At 39.4% G+C, this 17,710-nt stretch overlaps 1 protein-coding gene and 1 pseudogene across 2 annotated transcripts; both read right to left on the bottom strand.

Moving 5' to 3' along the window:
• Positions 1–4,204: 4,204 nt before the first annotated feature.
• LOC115732112 (lysosomal Pro-X carboxypeptidase-like) lies at positions 4,205–17,135 on the bottom strand. Of its 2 annotated transcripts, none has more exons than XM_048284671.1 (9): positions 16,693–17,135; positions 16,391–16,580; positions 15,912–16,045; positions 15,704–15,816; positions 15,370–15,616; positions 14,186–14,338; positions 13,950–14,029; positions 13,776–13,825; positions 4,205–4,446 (listed from the first exon to the last, which is right to left on the bottom strand). In XM_048284671.1, the coding sequence occupies exons 1-9, from the start codon at positions 17,092–17,094 to the stop codon at positions 4,310–4,312; spliced, it is 1,506 nt and encodes a 501-aa protein (XP_048140628.1). In that variant the 5' UTR covers positions 17,095–17,135; the 3' UTR covers positions 4,205–4,309. The 2 variants fall into 2 exon arrangements, with proteins under 2 accessions (XP_048140628.1, XP_048140627.1); XM_048284670.1 differs by lacking the exon at positions 4,205–4,446 and adding an exon at positions 13,487–13,673.
• On the bottom strand, positions 4,633–11,145 carry LOC125312517 (annotated as a pseudogene).
• Positions 17,136–17,710: the final 575 nt, after the last annotated feature.

Genomic DNA, 17,710 nt, shown 5'->3' with positions numbered 1-17,710 from the left:
TGCTTTTGACTCATGGGAAATCAGAAAAACATAATCAAAGCGCGTGAAGTCATCTATAAAAGTGATAAAACTATGAAGCTTCATGCCTTGACCTCACATTCAATGGACCATAAATATCAGAATGTACAAATTGCAATGCAAGTTCAGCCTTGGTTCCTTTACTAAATAGTTTTCTAGTTGTTTTTCTTGCTAGACAGTGTTCACATAGGTAGATCGATATTAGCTAATGACCCTAAAAGGCCTTCTATAGCTAATTTTTTCATTCTTTCTAACCCAATGTGACCTAGTCCAACATGCCAAATATTTCAATCAATATTTATATTACTGTAGATGCAATTAGAGAAAGAACAACTATCATCATTGACATTAAACACATCAAAGGCAATGTCTCAAAAACATGAAACCATTCCGTACATAACCAAGACCATACTGAATTGTTCCAAATCTTATATCAACTCAATCACCATGGAAAAAACAAAATAAAACCTAAGTTTAGAAAGACAACTACAGAGACCATGATTTGCCTAACATCCGGAACATAGAGGACATCATGCGGGAATTGAGTTTGACTACCACGTGAGTCCAATTTACATGTAACGATATCTTTTCACCTCAATTCTAGAGTTATTTTGAACATATATCCATCTGTCTCCGGAGGGTATTCGACGATACTTCACTAATGCTCCTTGGCCTCCAGCTACATTGTATGTTGCTCTTGAGTTCACAATCCACATATGATGTGATTCAGCAAGCATTACAGTGTTAGAGACAAGAGCATTGCTTAAAGCAATAGAGTAATTTTCTGCTCCTTTCAGCTCGGTCATTCATGAGCGAAGTGACTAATCTTGTCACATTTATAGCATTTCATATTGGTATTGTCCTTCTTTCCACCTCGTTTCTCGCGTCGAGGGGTTTTAGCTCTATTGGGTGCCCGACCAATCTCATTTGAATTTATAGTTCTCTAGTGCTTGAAGCTCGAAGCCTTGCGCGAACTAAATTCAGCAACATAAGCATGTGTAGAAGATCTCGCAGCCTCTAGGTGCTCATCATCAAATCTTATGACATTCGCATTATGCGTCATGTGGATTTTTATATGCTCCTAACTTTCAGGAAGATACCCGATAATAGCCTGAACTTGCTATTAATCGGTTAGAGTACGACATGCTATCTTGTGCTCACGTATAATTCCAACACTTGGTGAGCCTCCTCATTTTATTAGCAGATATACCCCCAAACTTTTCTTTCAAGGCAGCCCAAATTTCTTGAGCATTATTGAAACCTTCAAATTCACACATGAGATCATCAGCTTCTTGATCTCTTCTACGCTGAGTAGATGTTCCATGCTTAGGTTCATCCAAGGTGTGGTTGAGGATTTCCAAAACCTCTTACTCTTCAAGGATGTACTGAACCTTTTGGTGCCACATATCATAATTATCACTGTTCAGTTTCTCACCCTTGATGAGGTCAGCCACAATAGTCTTAAATGCTGAAGCCATAATCAATGACAATTATATGTTGATAGAATTGGCGCATAGTTAACACTAGCACATTTTCACAATAACCCACATATTTATTTTGTAGCAAAAAGAAACCTAAATAAATGATAATTCGACAAAAGACATTGAAACGAAAGTTTACTATGTTCCCAATCAGCTTCTATGTTACGATTGTCTCACATGCATTTAGTTCAATTCGCGCAAAATTTAAGTTCGAAGGGAGAATTCCATCGAATTCTACTAGCTTACGAACTCCCACTAGAAAAAATAATCAAGACACATGATCCATTGATCATATTCTCTCTTAATCATATAGGTATAGCATGATGCAAATAATTCATGCATCGATCAAAATCAAATGTAGGATAAAAGGTAACATAATCTCCTCCCGTTGTTCAAGTTTGCTTTGAATTGAAATTGCAAGCACGTAAACTCTTATACATGATCTCTATATACCATGCACTACATTATCATAAAGTGGTCATTTACATGAAAGAAAGGTTTTGTATTTCCAAAATCATAAGAAAAAACATGTAAAAATACATTAATACCCCCACAATCTACGCTTACTTAGGATTGCCTATTCATTTTTACAAATTTAAAAATTTAAAACATGTAAAATAAATATACCACAATGTAGAGCTTTTCAATACGAACACGCAGGTACGAAGAATGCCCCAATCGAAGCTCGTATGTGCTCACACGTATGTTTTGAACACTGTGCACGTATGGTGGTCAACCGTGCCGACTATCCGGGTCAACAGTCAATCGGGTCAAATTTGGGTTGGGTCAATCGCCATCCGGGTCGGTTCGGAACCGGGCTGGGTTAACAATCAATCGGGCCGGGCCAGGTCGAAATCGGGTTAACAAGTGAGGCCAAAACAGGGTTAACGGATCGGGCCGGGTCATGCCTTTTCCATTCTTGGCATGTGAATCCCATACGTAGATGCCATTACGATGCATGGGGGTACGTGCGGCCACATCAGGCGGTCGTTCGAGGCATGCGACTACTTGTTTTTCTCGTATCAATGAGAAGATTCCAATGATATGATCAAAATCGACTTTAATTGGATAAATCTTGGCGCACATGTGACGTTTTGTTGCGGCACCTAGCAGGTGACGCCGATGGGGCGCTTGTAATGCGTGCGGCCTCATGTAGCCTCTATCAATGTCATGCGACCACTTTTTTTCTCGTCTCAACTAGGCGAGTCTGACCATGAATTCAAAAATAAATTTCACTGGATGAATAATTCGCGAAACACACCAAATAGAACAGTCTACAACCCCGAGACTTGCCTTGCATCCCCCATTCATATTCAATGATTCATTGAAAATTCACCATATTAATCAAGCCAAAACCCGATGGAAACAAGGCAGAGATTTTGATGAAAGCTCTGATACCAATGTTGGAATTGAACATCAAAGAATTCAACTAACCTTTATCGATGTTTGATTTGTGGAATTGCCCAAGAACTTTGTTGAATCAACGACGCATCCTCGATCGAATCTCCAACCCACGATGGTCTGAATATAATCATAGTGGAAAATATTCATGTTCCACAACGTAAATGCTAATCATTTCTCAAAGTAACGATGGATTGCCTTTCGTTTGTTTGTGTATTCTTGAGAGAGGAAGAGAGAGATTAAATAACATATGTTCGTTCTTCTGTCATTTCTTTTCTGAACGTAGCCCTTTAGAAGTTATCTTTAACTTCCTTATAGATAAGAAAACGGTGCCCTTTCAAGCGCACCTCTTCGTGGGACCTCTCAAATGGTACCTCTCAATCATACCTTTACATCAATACACTTCATCATGGACATGATATTACAGTAACAATACTTAGTCACTTATATCTTAACATAACAAAGTTAGCAATAATAAAATAGTCGTATGTAAGACTCAGTCACAAGGGACAAATATGAAGTGCAATAAGCCGGTGGGCGAGTTCGTCACGCAAATCAAAATCTCATAGGGTGGAAGCTTTCTCCTCAGATAAAAACTTGCACCAGAAAGATTAGTTTCATGTTTAGACAAGTGAAGTCTACATAGTATGTTATTTTAAGCTTGTCTCCAGTTGTAAGTTCCAAATATGTTTGTCAAAAGTGAGCGTGATTGAGATAAAATTTCCCTAGATAGCTATTCTCATGCTTCATAATGCATTGAGTACTTGAAACTTTGTCTGAGTCAGAGCTGATCGAGTAAAAGGTCATGTATCAATTTGAGCATTTGACTGAACATGCTCATGCCAATTTCAACTAGGATGGCACTGACTCAAGCTACTTACAAATGACTCCGGCTCGATTGAGATTAATTCGGCTGATTTCGAATCAATATCGACCTCAAGCTCTTCAGTGTCTTGTGAAATTGATCTCGAGCTTGCCAATTCTTAGCTCGATAGGCTTGAAAATCTAATCGAGCCTAGTTGAGTTGGTATTATTTTTATAAAATAAAAAAATTATCAAGTTAAAAGATTTGTAGATATCCTCCCAATTATATAATGTACTGGACATTATTCGAGCATTTTTAGATCAAGCTTGAGCATGAGTTTCGTGACAAAATAACTATAGTCGAGCAAGCTCAAGTAGCTTTTTCCTTATGCGAAATTAATACATGTAATACCAGTCCTCCGTAACTTAAAGTTTACATTGCTCACCGACAAAAGCGCGTGCGCACATATATGATGGAGGATTACAAAGTCACATAAAGCTCACCACTATGTAAAAATAACAGTTTTTACAAGAAAGATGAAACGTCATGGCCTTTATTCTCTCACCTTATTACCATCTTATTTTCACTACTTTCCCATATGAGATCAATTTCCAAAATCGCGAAGATCCGCATAGTACGTGGTGAGCCACTTTCCCATAATCTCAATCTCAGTCTCGCGTTGTTGGACCAACCAATCTGGATCACTCTTCTTAGCTAGAAGTATGTCCAAAGCATGAGAACCTATGTACGAAATATTTTGCACATCAAATTAAGAAATTAATTTCTATAAGTCCAAAGAGAGCATATATAACTATGTTCGCGACAAATCAAGTCAGCATATACCTTTGGTCGTGTAGATAGCGACGACGGTGCTAGAAATATTCTTCAGGACCCTGTAAAAGAATTGAAGTATATGAATTGGAGTTAAGCTTGATTTTTTTTTTGGGTCAAAGTTAAGCTTGATTAAGTAAGTGTTATTTTCATAGAAAATTTATTGGTCATGATGCTCCACATACCCGCCGCTGCTATAAGGATATTGAAGTTCATTGGAGAAAATAATGTTGCTAGCGAACCTATGCAGAGCAAGTTTTATGTCCTGCAAATCTTCATCATCAATGCAGAAACTACGAAAATATAATAACCTTTGGGAATGTTGACGTCTGAAGCCATTCCTTCTGGTTTTGCACAGAATTTATTCAACAATAGGTAGGAAAAAACAGTGAAATTTATTAGATTTGTAGAGTAACATACATGACCACCGAAATAGGTAGTGACCCAATGCGGCCGCGGCGGGACACCGAACACACTTTCGCAATCATTGCTGAAGATATTTAGATTGAAAGGTGCTGGTGGAAACATAGTGTTTTTGGTAATGCCCAAAGAGATCACCAGCTCACTGCATGTCTGCAAAAACCCACATGAGATCTCTTTAGTTCAACAAAAAGAACTGGAAGATCAGATTGGCATATACTATACTGTTTGATCTGATTATTCCTCTAAAAAGAAGTATAACTTGAATGACAGAGAATGGCACAGATCACTCTTAGTGTATATTGAAGTATCATGTAAAAGAATCAAGCTGCTGCTAGGGTCGTATTCAAGCTCCAACATGTTGTGCATCGTTGGAGTGCACAGCAATAAACTGATATTAGAGGCGACCAAAAGGGAGCCCAAGTCGGGTACCGCCGACATATCAAGGCAGACTCACCTTCACTCAAGAGGTTAAGCCAGTGAGTTATTGCCCAAAATAGGATTATTAATTACTCAATACCACACAAATTTTCCAACGTGGGAACTGTGACATCCTGAATTCCGACCCACTTTCGAAGCTTTGAATAAATGAAAGGTCTCATTGATGTATTTCAGTCTAATCTCACTCGGAGTTGATCCCTCTCGAGCAGACTAACCAAATGGGAATGGCTAGCTAGGAAAATCAAGTACGTGGACCTAAGAACTTGATCCTGGATTGACTATTTGGCCATGAAAATTGTCGAGGGAATATTCTGGACCAATATAGGACGATCCTAGAATGATTAAGGAACGATTTGGATAATACCCTACGCTTGGATCACGGGTGATTCCGTTTGACCTCGTATGGGTTCCGAACGTCCCTAAATTATTTTCTAACGATCGTGTCCATCGGGACTAGTGATTGACCCTCGCAATTGAATGACAACCAAGGTCGCCATGGCTCGATTAATTCTTAAACGTGATTTTAATCACGGGTCGATACGCGTAACTCCTAAAAGCCGCCCGTTAGTTTGGGATACGCTGAAAATTCTATTGATCGAGATTGGTCACGAATCGAGCTTCAGAATTTGACGTCGGACCTTCAGGGGTTTCAATAAATAAAAATTTTGGACGTTTCCTCATCCTGTGTGAAATTTCTTCGCGGTTCGCCCCAAAGAGGTTCAGGAAAAGTAGATTTGGACTGGGTATGGGAAAGGACCCATTTGCCCTCGAAAAATACCCTATTTTTCACTTGGAACGAAGGGTATTTTGGCCATTTCCCCTTTTGGCCGAGATTGACTAGTCAATGAGGGGAGATAATTATTTTATTTTTTCTCTCTTGATTTTGTGGGCATAATTAATTATTATTAACCTATATTAATTATTATATTGGCCTCTTCTTCTTCATTATCCAAGAACTCTCTTTCTCTCTCTAGCTCACTCCCTCTCTTGGCCGAACTCACCCTTGCTCATTCTCTCCCTCATCGAAAATTCTTCAAACAACCGCCGGTGTCGCCTTGAACCGCCGGAGCTCGACTACCGCCGTGAGCTACTCGGAGTCGCCGGATTTCCGTGGGTTAAAGCCGGTCAAGAGGAGTTGCCGGAGCCGCCGGATTAGGGTCAAAATTTTTCTTGGTTTCTCGCCGGAAAACTTGCTAAAATAGTGGTAAGTTGGTCCCTAACCTTATATTAGGTATCTAGGATGCTAATGGACTTGAGATTTGGTAGATTTGGGTGAAAAATTGGTTGTTTTTGGCCATTTTTATGCCTTGGCCGAGAATGAATATTTGGAGGAGAGAGAAAGCTTGTTCTTGCATGAATAGTAAAGTCAAGAAGATAATAGTGGTCAAAGTTTAACTATGGTTACTTTATGCCCTAACTAGAGTTACTTTATGCTATTGTTTAACCAAGGTTAGGTTAGTATTTGACTCTAGTTAATTTTTGAACCATGGTTAGTTAATATATTAACTAGGGTTACTTTTATGTGATATAAAGTTGTTATGCCATGGTACTAAATAAATGTGACATTAGTACTATAGTTTAGTACTATAGTAGAATTATTTTATATGTTAGAAAATTATTATTGTTCGGCCGTGATAAATTTCCACGTTAGTATAATTTTAATGGTACGTGATTTATAAATTGCTACGTTAGCGTAATATGGTCGCATGATGTGGATTAGATACTATGGTAGTGTTAATTGATCGGGTAGTATGAATTAATATTTGGTTTAGTGTGGATTAATCGGGTGATCCCGAATTATTAATTCTCTAACGTGAGCGAATCACGTGGTCCCGAACTATTCTAAGAAAATGATAAGGTCGTATTCAATCAAGTCGTCTGAGGCCAAAGTGAGCCGTATTCGTCCGATTGTCTGAGACCGAGGAAATGATAAGGTCGTATTCAATCAAGTCGTCCGAGGCCAAAGTGAGCCGTATTCGTCCGATTGTCTGAGACCGAGGAAATGTGAGGGTCGTATTCAATCAAGTCGTTTGAGGCCAAAGTGAGCCGTATTCGTCTGATTGTCCGAGACCGAGGAAATGTGAGGGTCGTATTCAATCAAGTCGTCTGAGGCCAAAGTGAGCCGTATTCGTCTGATTGTCCGAGACCGAGAAAGTAAGAAAGTCGTGTTCAATTAAGTCGTCCGAGACCAAAGTGAGTCGTGTTCGACTAATTGTCCGAGACTTGATCCGGTCGTGTTCCTATGTGTCCGAGACCGAGATCCGTGGGTCGTATTCCTATGTGTCCGAGACCCTGGTATATATATAGAGCCGTGTTCCATAAAGGTCCGAGGCTCAATGTTATGAACTTATTTGATGGCGGTGGAGTAACGTGGAATATTTCTGGAGTAACGTGGAATATTCTGGTGTAACGTGGAATATTTCCGGAGTAACGTGGAATATTCTGGAGCGACGTGAAATACTTCCGGAGTAACGTGGAATATTTTCGGAGTGCCGTGGAATATTTTCGGGGTAACGTGGAAATTTTTGGAGTAAGGTGGACATTTATATTATGGCCTGGTGTGCTAAAAACGGGCCCCGGGAGCACGTAGAATATTTTATTGTTAGACTGAGGTGTGGAACGCCGAAACGGGAGTAACGTAGAATATTGGAGAAGGTGTGAGAATTTTCGGAGAAAGAACGAAATTTTCTGGAATTAAATTGTGGAATTTTTGGGAAGAAAGAAGAATTATTGGAAATTGTTCACTGAAAAATGTGTCTGGAGGCACTAGAGCCCTAATCTAGGATTAGGGGCTAGCTTACTGAGATTTTATCTCACCCCGTCGTGGGTTCGTTGTTTTTCAGACCACCCGCCTCAGCCATGAGTGTTCTGCCCAGGAGATTCGGTATTCCCTAATGTCATGGTACCGGGAGAAGATGGGAGGTTGTAGAGCCATCGGATGCGGAACAGCCACCTGAGCTTGACGAGGATGAGCTGGAGGCGAGAGATGATATAGTACCGGATAGCGAGAACGAGGCCTAGGGTAGTTGGCCTCTTGACTTTTGCTGGCTGTTTTATTTGGGATGTATAGTAGGCTTCGACCACGTAATCTTTTTGATTTAGTGGTCATAGGCTTGTACAGTGGCCTCCGAAGCCGTAGATTTGGAAAATTGTATAGAACGTGTGGATATGTATATAAGTTTGTTTTTACCGTCCCAAGTCATCGTGATGTTAATTGTTTCTGTACGGGGATTTGTTTTTGCTTCCGCATGAATTTGTTGGCCTTTGGATCCTGGAGAACTGTACATAAGTGTGGCCAGGTGGGATGTCGATGAGCTCGCAGGGTTCGGGTCGTGACAGGAACTTTTCTAACACAACTCACACATGCATCTCAACCTAATACCTTAATATGGGTAGATAACTGAGAGAGAACGTAGTTCGAACTAGTCAGCATATCAAATTAGATCTACCTTCACTTAGAAGCTTAAACTAATGATTTGTGAGCCAACTCGTATTATTAACTCCTCCATCCCTTTTAACGCAACTCACACATGCATTTTAACATGGACTATGTACTGAAGCTCAGCTTGATTCTTTTTGAGTCCAAGTCTAGTTTACGACATTAGGGAATCACATTATACCAATATAGCAGACACAAACCTTACGAGCACACATCTAATACTTTCTGTCAAGCCTCATAACTCGGTTTTAATAAGGCAAACTCATACTAAAACTTTCTTTTCGATAAGTGGTTGGCATCGGGTTTACCTCAAGCCTAATAACACTTCATTCCATAAAACTTGAGCCTCAAAAATAAAGCTCGCCACTATCACGTGTTAGCATATAATTGAGAAGAGCCAAGCTGTAGTGGTAAATAATCAAGCGATTTGACTTGACTCGACAGCATAATCCTCTAATTAATTGTCACAACGAATCGATAAAAAGTGAGTGAGAAAAATACAAGTCGCATATGTTGGCGATAAATATACATTACACACCTGCCAAGTCCAACCCAACTGAGTTTCATCTGTTCCACCAGAAGTGGGATTGACATAGCATGTTAAATTGCCATTGACGGCAACAAGGCCTGCAAAGATTTTCCGAAGAATGCCAAATCCTGGAGAAGCTCCATTAATGGCGTCGCACCTAAGTTTCAAGGGTTGTGTGGATGGATCATTGTACTGAGCAACTTGTGCGTACAGTGTTCTCAGGTAACTCGTGAGATCTGATGAACTTTGCAGTGGACTAAACAGAAGGAAAATAATAGAGTTAGAACTTTCACAACTATTCTCAGAATCAGTTAAAAAATGAAATATATTTCATATATATATTTGCATCTGCAAGTTTTGAGGGTGTTGCTCAACTTCGTGAGACCACGAGGCTCAGAAGCAACTCTATCGATTTCTTCCCAGGATAGTCTTATTATTTGGTGACAAGAAAGACTAGTATCCTGAAAAATCACTCGAACAACTGTTCAAGTGATCGATTTGATTGTAGAAAATGCACTTAAGAGGAAAAGGTATAAATTGAGCAAATTGAGATTACCAAAAAGTCTTTTGCTACAACCGAAAAGTATGCGTCCTGGGGTGTGATGTCGTCAAAGTAGAGAACTGGAGCAGATGATGCCAAAGCTCCGAGAGCCACATGAGGGTACTTCAATTGGAACCATGTTGCTAGCACTGAAAATTAAATGTGTGAATATTGGAACACATATTTCTAAGTTATATGTAGAGTATATGGTGTTGAGTTTTTCCTCTTAATCAGAGGGTAGGAACTTTCTTCAATGCCTTCAGTGCAAGCTATCAATATTTATATCTGGCGCTGATTGGGAAAAGCTCCATCCAGGATAAGTTCAAAAACAAGAACCTACAGCAGATTATATATATGATTACCACATTCTACTATAATAACTGGGTCAAAGGAAACCAGCAATGTCCGGTTTAACGTAAATAGTGGGCGATATTCTTTAATTTCAATTTATAGCGGTAGTCATATTGCTCCTATGTGAAAATATATCCACTTACTTCCCCCATATGATCCTCCAATGACGATTATTGGAGATTGTTTGGCATTCAACTTCTGCTTCAGGTGTATGAGGATTTCTGCATAATCGGCAAGAGCTTGCTCTGAGCTGAAATATCCACGAGCGTTGTTGTCACTCAGAGCTTCTTCAAATGTCAACCCATACAGGATTGATTCACCGTAAAATCGATGCTGCAACATTACAACTTTGTGATTTTAAATGAGTACATATATACATATGCGCTCCAAACATAAGGGAAAAAGTACGTGCAACCAAGTAGATAATATGGAGCATTAATATTACCTCTATATAGACTATAAGCGCTCCAAATTGAGCCACATTATCTGTGAGGAAGCCGATGTTAGCTATGTCGCCATCGATGGGTGCTTCTGCACCAAGATAAACGAAGATCGGGGTATGTGAATCCGCGCCTCCCCAGTACTTGAAATTGATTACGAATCTCTGTTTGAAGGTGTTGTAGCTCTCGGGCCTATAGTTGAAATGATCGAGCGTTTGGTCCTAAAAGAACGTTTGGAAATCCTTTGTCGCCACAGAAGCATGAACCACCCGTGCAGGATCTCGAACCAACGTTGGGCGGTGGCCGTTCAGCTTCGGAATATTGTAATCTTCTAAGTTCTCACCGGTAGCAGCGCAAGCTAAGCTAAGTATCAGAAATATCAGAAGGCTATAATGTGAAGAAGACATGTTATGGTTTCTGGTCATTGCTTAGGCGAAAGCGTGCATGCGAAGGGAACGGTTTTTGTGATGTTCCATGGCGTGTACTTCACCTTTATATAGCAACCCACGATCCGATATAATAATCTGTCGTTAGCTGATTTGTGTTGCTACTGATGGACTAAGTCCTTTCATAGCTGGTCATGTCTTTAGGTGATTGCGTGGTAGTCCTTTCAAAGGCCCAAATGGAATACGATAACAAAAAGTAAGCAAGACGTAACCGGAAATTATCGGATGACGAAGTGGGAATACGAGAATAATTCATTGTTCGTGACAAAGTCTTTGATAGACCTTCTCCAACATTCAGCTTTTATTCCGTAACGTGCCACCGTCATAAATAACATAATCCTGGAAGTGCAAGACCAGTGCACAGTTTGGCAAAACAAAGAAGTAGAAACAAATTGGGAAAAACCTTAAGAAAATGGGATTATAGGCTGCTAAGTTTTATATTTTGGCCAATAAGTGCTTATCAAAATTTATAAAATTTATGCGACCTTATACTTGGGCACCGCAATTAAACCTTTGGGTTTCCCCGTGTGCGGTATGGTATGGTCATAGATACCTATTATCATTTTGGTACTATATTTGTTGGCTTTTCACCATGTCAATTCATGAATGGCCGATCATATTGTCAGTAGAACTAACCTAATGGAAAAAATCGCCATAAATTTATTGGTAGACTAATTGGGACAAAGTATCAAAAAAAGATCTAAATAAATTGCATTGGTGCCAATTCAGTTCCGAACCTTTTAATTGAACTAACTTAGTCCTCAAAAGAGCATGTGCCACTCAAAACACTCTTCTTTGGGCATGAAATCGAAGACTGGAGTACGTGTGTTTTTAGTCGATTAAATCTTGTTATTAGATTTGTGTGATTTCTTTGTGAGATTGAGAAATTATTTCATTAGGAAACGAGGGCTAAACACTGTGTGCATTGTTGGATGTAATTTGGGGCTGGAAAACACCGAGAGTATTTGAGTGACTCGAGTGTGATTTGTAATCTCCGTTGTATCGTTCGCTTTATGGTGGAATTCTTTGCAGCTCTTCCTAAGGATGTAGGTCTCTACAATCGAACCACGTACATCTAGTGTTTGATTTATTTTCTTGTTCTATCTTTATTGTTCGATCGCTTGTTCCATGCAACAAACTTCACGTTGTGTGTTTTGATGACGTCACTAGCAAGTTCTCAATTTTTTTTGAATTACCGATAATTTTTATTGATAAATGATCAAATTTTACTCTCATTGACCGAGTCTATCATATTTCGATAATAACCAAAATTCCATTGAAGGGAGTTCTATTTGTTATATACGAAAAATTAGAGTGAGTATCCTAAATGTATGAATTTTTTTTGTGACCATAGCCGCAGCTTCTCTTGCACTCATTGGTGAAGCTCTTTAGGTGAAAGAGTTCTGGTGGAAACATAGTATTCTTTGTGATGCCCACGGGAATCACCATCTCGGAACACATCTGAAATAGCCAAACGATCTCCATTTTGTTAGCCCAATTATCACCTAATTAGTTTAATGTTTGAGAGTGGCAATTTGTTGGAAAATTTTAAGTATAACAAGACTTTTTTTTTTTTGGTAAGGAAGTATAACAAGACTTAGTCACTTATATCTTAACATAACAAAGTTATCCATAATAAAATAGTCTTATGTAAGACTCAGTCACAAGGGGCGAATATGAAGTGTGATAAGCTGGTGCGAGAGTTCGTCAAGCAAATCAAAATCTCAAAGCTTTCATAATGCATTGAGTACTTGAAACTTTGTCTGAGTCAGAGTTGATCGAGTAAAAGGTCGTGTATCAATTTGAACATTTGACTGAACATGATCATTCCAATTTCAACTAGGATGACACTGACTCAAGTTACTTACAAATAGCTCGTGCTCGGTTGAGATTAATTCGGCTGATTTCGAATCAATTTCGACCTCAAGCTCTTCTAGTATCTTGTGAAGTTGATCTTGAGCTTGCCAATTCTTAGCTCAATAGGCTTGAAAATCTATTCGAGCCTAGTCGAGTTGCTATTACTTTATAATATAAAAAAATTATCAAGTTAAAAGATTTGTAGATATCCTCCCAATTATATAATGTACTGGACATTATTCGAGAATTTTTAGATCAAGCTTGAGCTCGAGTTTCGTGACAAAATAACTATAATGGAGCAAGCTCATGTGGCTTTTTCCTTGTGCGAAATTAATACATGTAATACCAGTCCTCCGTAACTTAAAGTTCACATTGCTCACAGACAAAAGCGCATGCACATATATGATGGAGGACTACAAAGTCACATAAAGCTCACCACTATGTAAAAAGAACAGTTTACACAAGAAAGAAAAACTTCTTGGCCTTTATTTTCTCACCTTGTTACCGTCTTATTTTCACTACTTTCCCATATGAGATCAATTTCCAAAATCGCGAAGATCCGCATAGTACGTGGTGAGCCACTTTCCCATAATCTCAATCTCAGTCTTGCGTTGCTCGACCAACCAATCTGGATCACTCTTTTTAGCTAGGAGTATGTCCAAAGCATGAGAACCTATGTACGAAATATTTTGCATATCAAATTAAGAAATTAATTTCTATAAGTCCAAAGAGAGTACATATAACTCTGTTCGCGACAAATCAAGTCAGCATATACCTTTGGTTGTGTAGATCGCGACAACGGTGCTAGAAATATTCTTCAGGACCCTGTAATAGAATTGACGTATATGAATTGTTGTTAAGCTTGATTCTTTTTTTTGGGTCAAAGTTAAGCTTGATGAAGTAAGTGTTATTTTCATAGAAAATTTATTGATATTGATGCTCCACATACCCGCCGCTGCTATAAGGATCTTGAAGTCCATTGGAGAAAATAATGTTGCTAGCGAACCTATGCAGAACAAGTTTTATGTCCTGCAAATCTTCATCGTCAATGCAGAAACTACGAAATTATAATAACCTTTGGGAATGTTGATGTCCGAAGCCATTCCTTCTGGTTTTGTACAGAATTTAATCAACAAAAGTTTGGAAAAAAGCAGTGAAATTTATTAGATTTGTAGAGTAACATACATGACCACCGAAATAGGTAGTGACCCAATGCGACCGAGGCGGGACACCGAACACACTTTTGCAGGCATTGCTGAAGATATTTAGATTGAAAGGTGCTGGTGGAAACATAGTGTTTCTGGTAATGCCCAAAGGGATCACCAGCTCACTGCATATCTGTAAAAACCCACATGAGCTCTCTTTAGTTCAACAAAAATAACAGGAAGATCAGATTGGCATATACTATACTGTTTGATATGATTATTCCTCTAAAAAGAAGTATAACTTGAATGACGGAGAATGGCACAGGTCACTCTTAGTGTATATTGAAGTATCATGTAAAAGAGTCAAGCTGCTGCTCGGGTCATAGTCGAGCTCCAACATGCTGTGCATCGTTGGAGTGCACAGCAATAAACTGACATTAGAGGCGACCAAGAGGGAGCCCAAGTCGAGTGCCGCCGACATATCAAGGTAGACCCACCTTCACTTCACTCAAGAGGTTAAGCCAATGAGCTATTGCCCAAAATAGGATTATTAATTACTCAATGCCGCACAAATTTTCCGATGTGGGAATTTTTCTAACACAACTCACACATGCATCTCAACCTAATATCTTAATATGGGTAGATAACTAAGAGAGAACCTAGTCCGAACCAGTCAACATATCAAATTGGATCCACCTTCACTTAGAAGCATAAATTAAAGATTTATGAGCCAACTCATATTATTAACTCCTCCATAACTTTTAACGTAACTCACACATGCATTTTAACATGGGCTATGTACTGAAGCTCAGCTTGATTCCTTTTGAGTCCGAGTCTAGTTTATGACATTAGAAAATCACATTATACCAATAGAGGGGAGACAAACCTTACGAGCACACATCTAATACTTTCTTTCAAGCCTCGTAGCTCGGTTTTAATAAGGCAAACTCATACTAAAACTTGCTTTTCAATAAGCGGATGGCATCGGGTTTACCTCAAGCCTAATAACACTTCATTCCATAAAACTTGAGCCTCAAAAATAAAGCTCGCCACTATCACGTGTTAGCATATAATTGAGAAGAGCCAAGCTGTAGTGGTAAATAATCAAGCGATTCGACTTGACTCGATAGCATAATCCTTTAATTAATTGTCATAACGAATCGATAAAAAGTGAGTGAGAAAAATACAAGTCGCATACGTTGGTGATAAATACACATTACACACCTGCCAAGTCCAACCCAACTGAGTTTCATCTGTTCCACCAGAAGTGGGATTGACGTAGCATGTTAAGTTGCCATTGACGGCAACAAGGCCTGCAAAGATTTTCCAAAGAATGCCAATTCTAGGAGAAGCTCCATTAATGGCATCGCACATAAGTTTCAAGGGTTGTGTGGATGGATCGTTGTACTGAGCAACTTTTGCGTACAGTGTTCTCAGGTAACTCGTGAGATCTGATGAACTTTGCAGTGGACTAAACAGAAGGAAAATGATAGAGTTAGAACTTTCACAACTATGTTCAGAATCAGTTAAAAAATGTAACGAAAATATATATTTGCACCTGCAAGTTTTGAAGGTGTTGCTCAACTTCGTGAGACCATGAGGCTCAGAAGCAACTCTATGGATTTCTTCCCAGGATAGTCTTATTGTTTGGTGACAAGAAGGACTAGTATCCTGAAAAATCACTCGAACAACTGTTCAAGTGATCGATTTGATTGTAGAAAATGCACTCAAGAGGAAAAGGTATAAATTGAGCAAATTAAGATTACCAAAAAGTCTTTTGCTACAACCGAAAAGTATGCGTCCTGGGGTGTGATGTCGTCAAAGTAGAGAACTGGAGCAGATGATGCCAAAGCTCCGAGAGCCACGTGAGGGTACTTCAATCGGAACCATGTTGCTAGCACTGAAAATTAAATGTGTGAATATTGGAACACATATTTCTAAGTTATATGTAGAATATATGGCGTTGAGTTTTTCCTCTTAATCAGAGGGTAGGAACTTTCTTCAATGCCTTCAGTGCAAGCTATCAATATTTATATCTGGCGCTAATTGGGAAGAGCTCCATCCAGGATAAGTACAAGAACAAGAACCTACGGCAGATTATATATATGATTACTACATTCTACTATAATAAATGGGTCAACGGAAACCAGCAATGTCCGGTTTAACGTAAATAGTGGGTGATATTCTTTAATTTCAATTTATAGCGGTAGTCATATTTCTCCTATGTGAAAATATATTCACTTACTCCCCCCATATGATCCTCCAATGACGATTATTGGAGATTGTTTGGCATTCAACTTCTGCTTCAGGTGTATGAGGATTTCTGCATAATCGGCAAGAGCTTGCTCTGAGCTGAAATATCCACGAGCGTTGTTATCACTCAGAGCTTCTTCAAATGTCAACCCGTACGGGATTGATTCACCGTAAAATCGATGCTGCAACATTACAACTTTGCGATTTAAAATGCGTAGATATATACATATGCGCTCCAAACATAAGGGAAAAAGTACGTACAACCAAGCAGATAACATGGAGCATTAATATTACCTCTATATAGACTATAAGCGCTCTAAATTGAGCTGCATTATCCGTGAGGAACCCAATGTTAGCTATGTCTCCATCGATGGGTGCTTCTGCACCAAGATAAACGAAGATCGGGGCATGTGAATCCGCGCCGCCCCAGTACTTGAAATTGATTACGAATCTTTGTTTGAAGGTGTTGTAGCTCTCGGGCCTGTAGTTGAAATGATCCAGCGTTTGGTTGTAAAAGAAAGTTTGGAAATCCTTTGTCGCCATAGAAGCTTGAACCACCCGTGCAGGATCTCGAACCAACGTTGGGCGGTGGACGCTCAGCTTCGGAATATTGTAATCTTCTAAGTTCTCGCCTGTAGCAGCGCAAGCTAAGCTAAGTATCAGAAACATCAGAAGGCTATAATGTGATGAAGACATTTTATGGTTTCTGGTCGTTGCTTAGGCTAAAGCATGCATGCGAAGGGAACGGTTTTTGTGATGTTCCATGGCGTGTACTTCACCTTTATATAGCAACCCACGATCCGATATAATAATCTGTCGTTAGCTGATTTGTGTTGCTACTGATGGACTAAGTCCTTTCATAGCTGGTCATGTCTTTAGGTGATTGCGTGGTAGTCCTTTCAAAGGCCCAAATGGAATACGATAACAAAAGTAAGCAAGACGTAATCGGAAATTGTCGGATGACGAAGTGGGAATACGAGAATAATTCATTGTTCGTGACAAAGTCTTCGATAGACCTTCTCCAATATTCAGCTTTTATTCCGCAAGGTGCCACCGTCATAAATAACATAATCCTGGAAGTGCAAGACTTGGCAAAACAAAGAAGTAGAAACAGATTGGGAAAAACCGTAAGAAAATGGGATTATAGGCTACTACAACTTTCAAAAATCGTTCACTTGAGTGCCATGTTGACGTGGATGCCGGAAAAGCTGACGTGGCAGTCGGAAAAGCTGATATGGCATGCCGGAAAGCTGATGTGGCATGCCGGAAAGCTGATGTGGCTCGCTGGAAAGATGACGTGGCATGCCGGAAA

The sequence above is a fragment of the Rhodamnia argentea genome, chromosome 8, assembly GCF_020921035.1.
Source record: "Rhodamnia argentea isolate NSW1041297 chromosome 8, ASM2092103v1, whole genome shotgun sequence".
Lineage (NCBI taxonomy): Eukaryota > Viridiplantae > Streptophyta > Magnoliopsida > Myrtales > Myrtaceae > Rhodamnia > Rhodamnia argentea.
This window is presented reverse-complemented; position numbering and strand designations above follow the sequence as displayed.

Coding starts and splice junctions, on each gene's coding strand:
- LOC115732112 (XM_048284671.1), bottom strand. CDS start 17,094: ATGTCTTCATCACATTATAGCCTTCTGATGTTTCTGATACTTAGCTTA. Junction 16,046..16,390: donor TGGAGGATCATATGGGGGGA/GTAAGTGAATAT, acceptor TTTAATTTTCAG/TGCTAGCAACATGGTTCCGA. Junction 4,447..13,775: donor CGCGATCTACACAACCAAAG/GTATATGCTGAC, acceptor TTTCGTACATAG/GTTCTCATGCTTTGGACATA.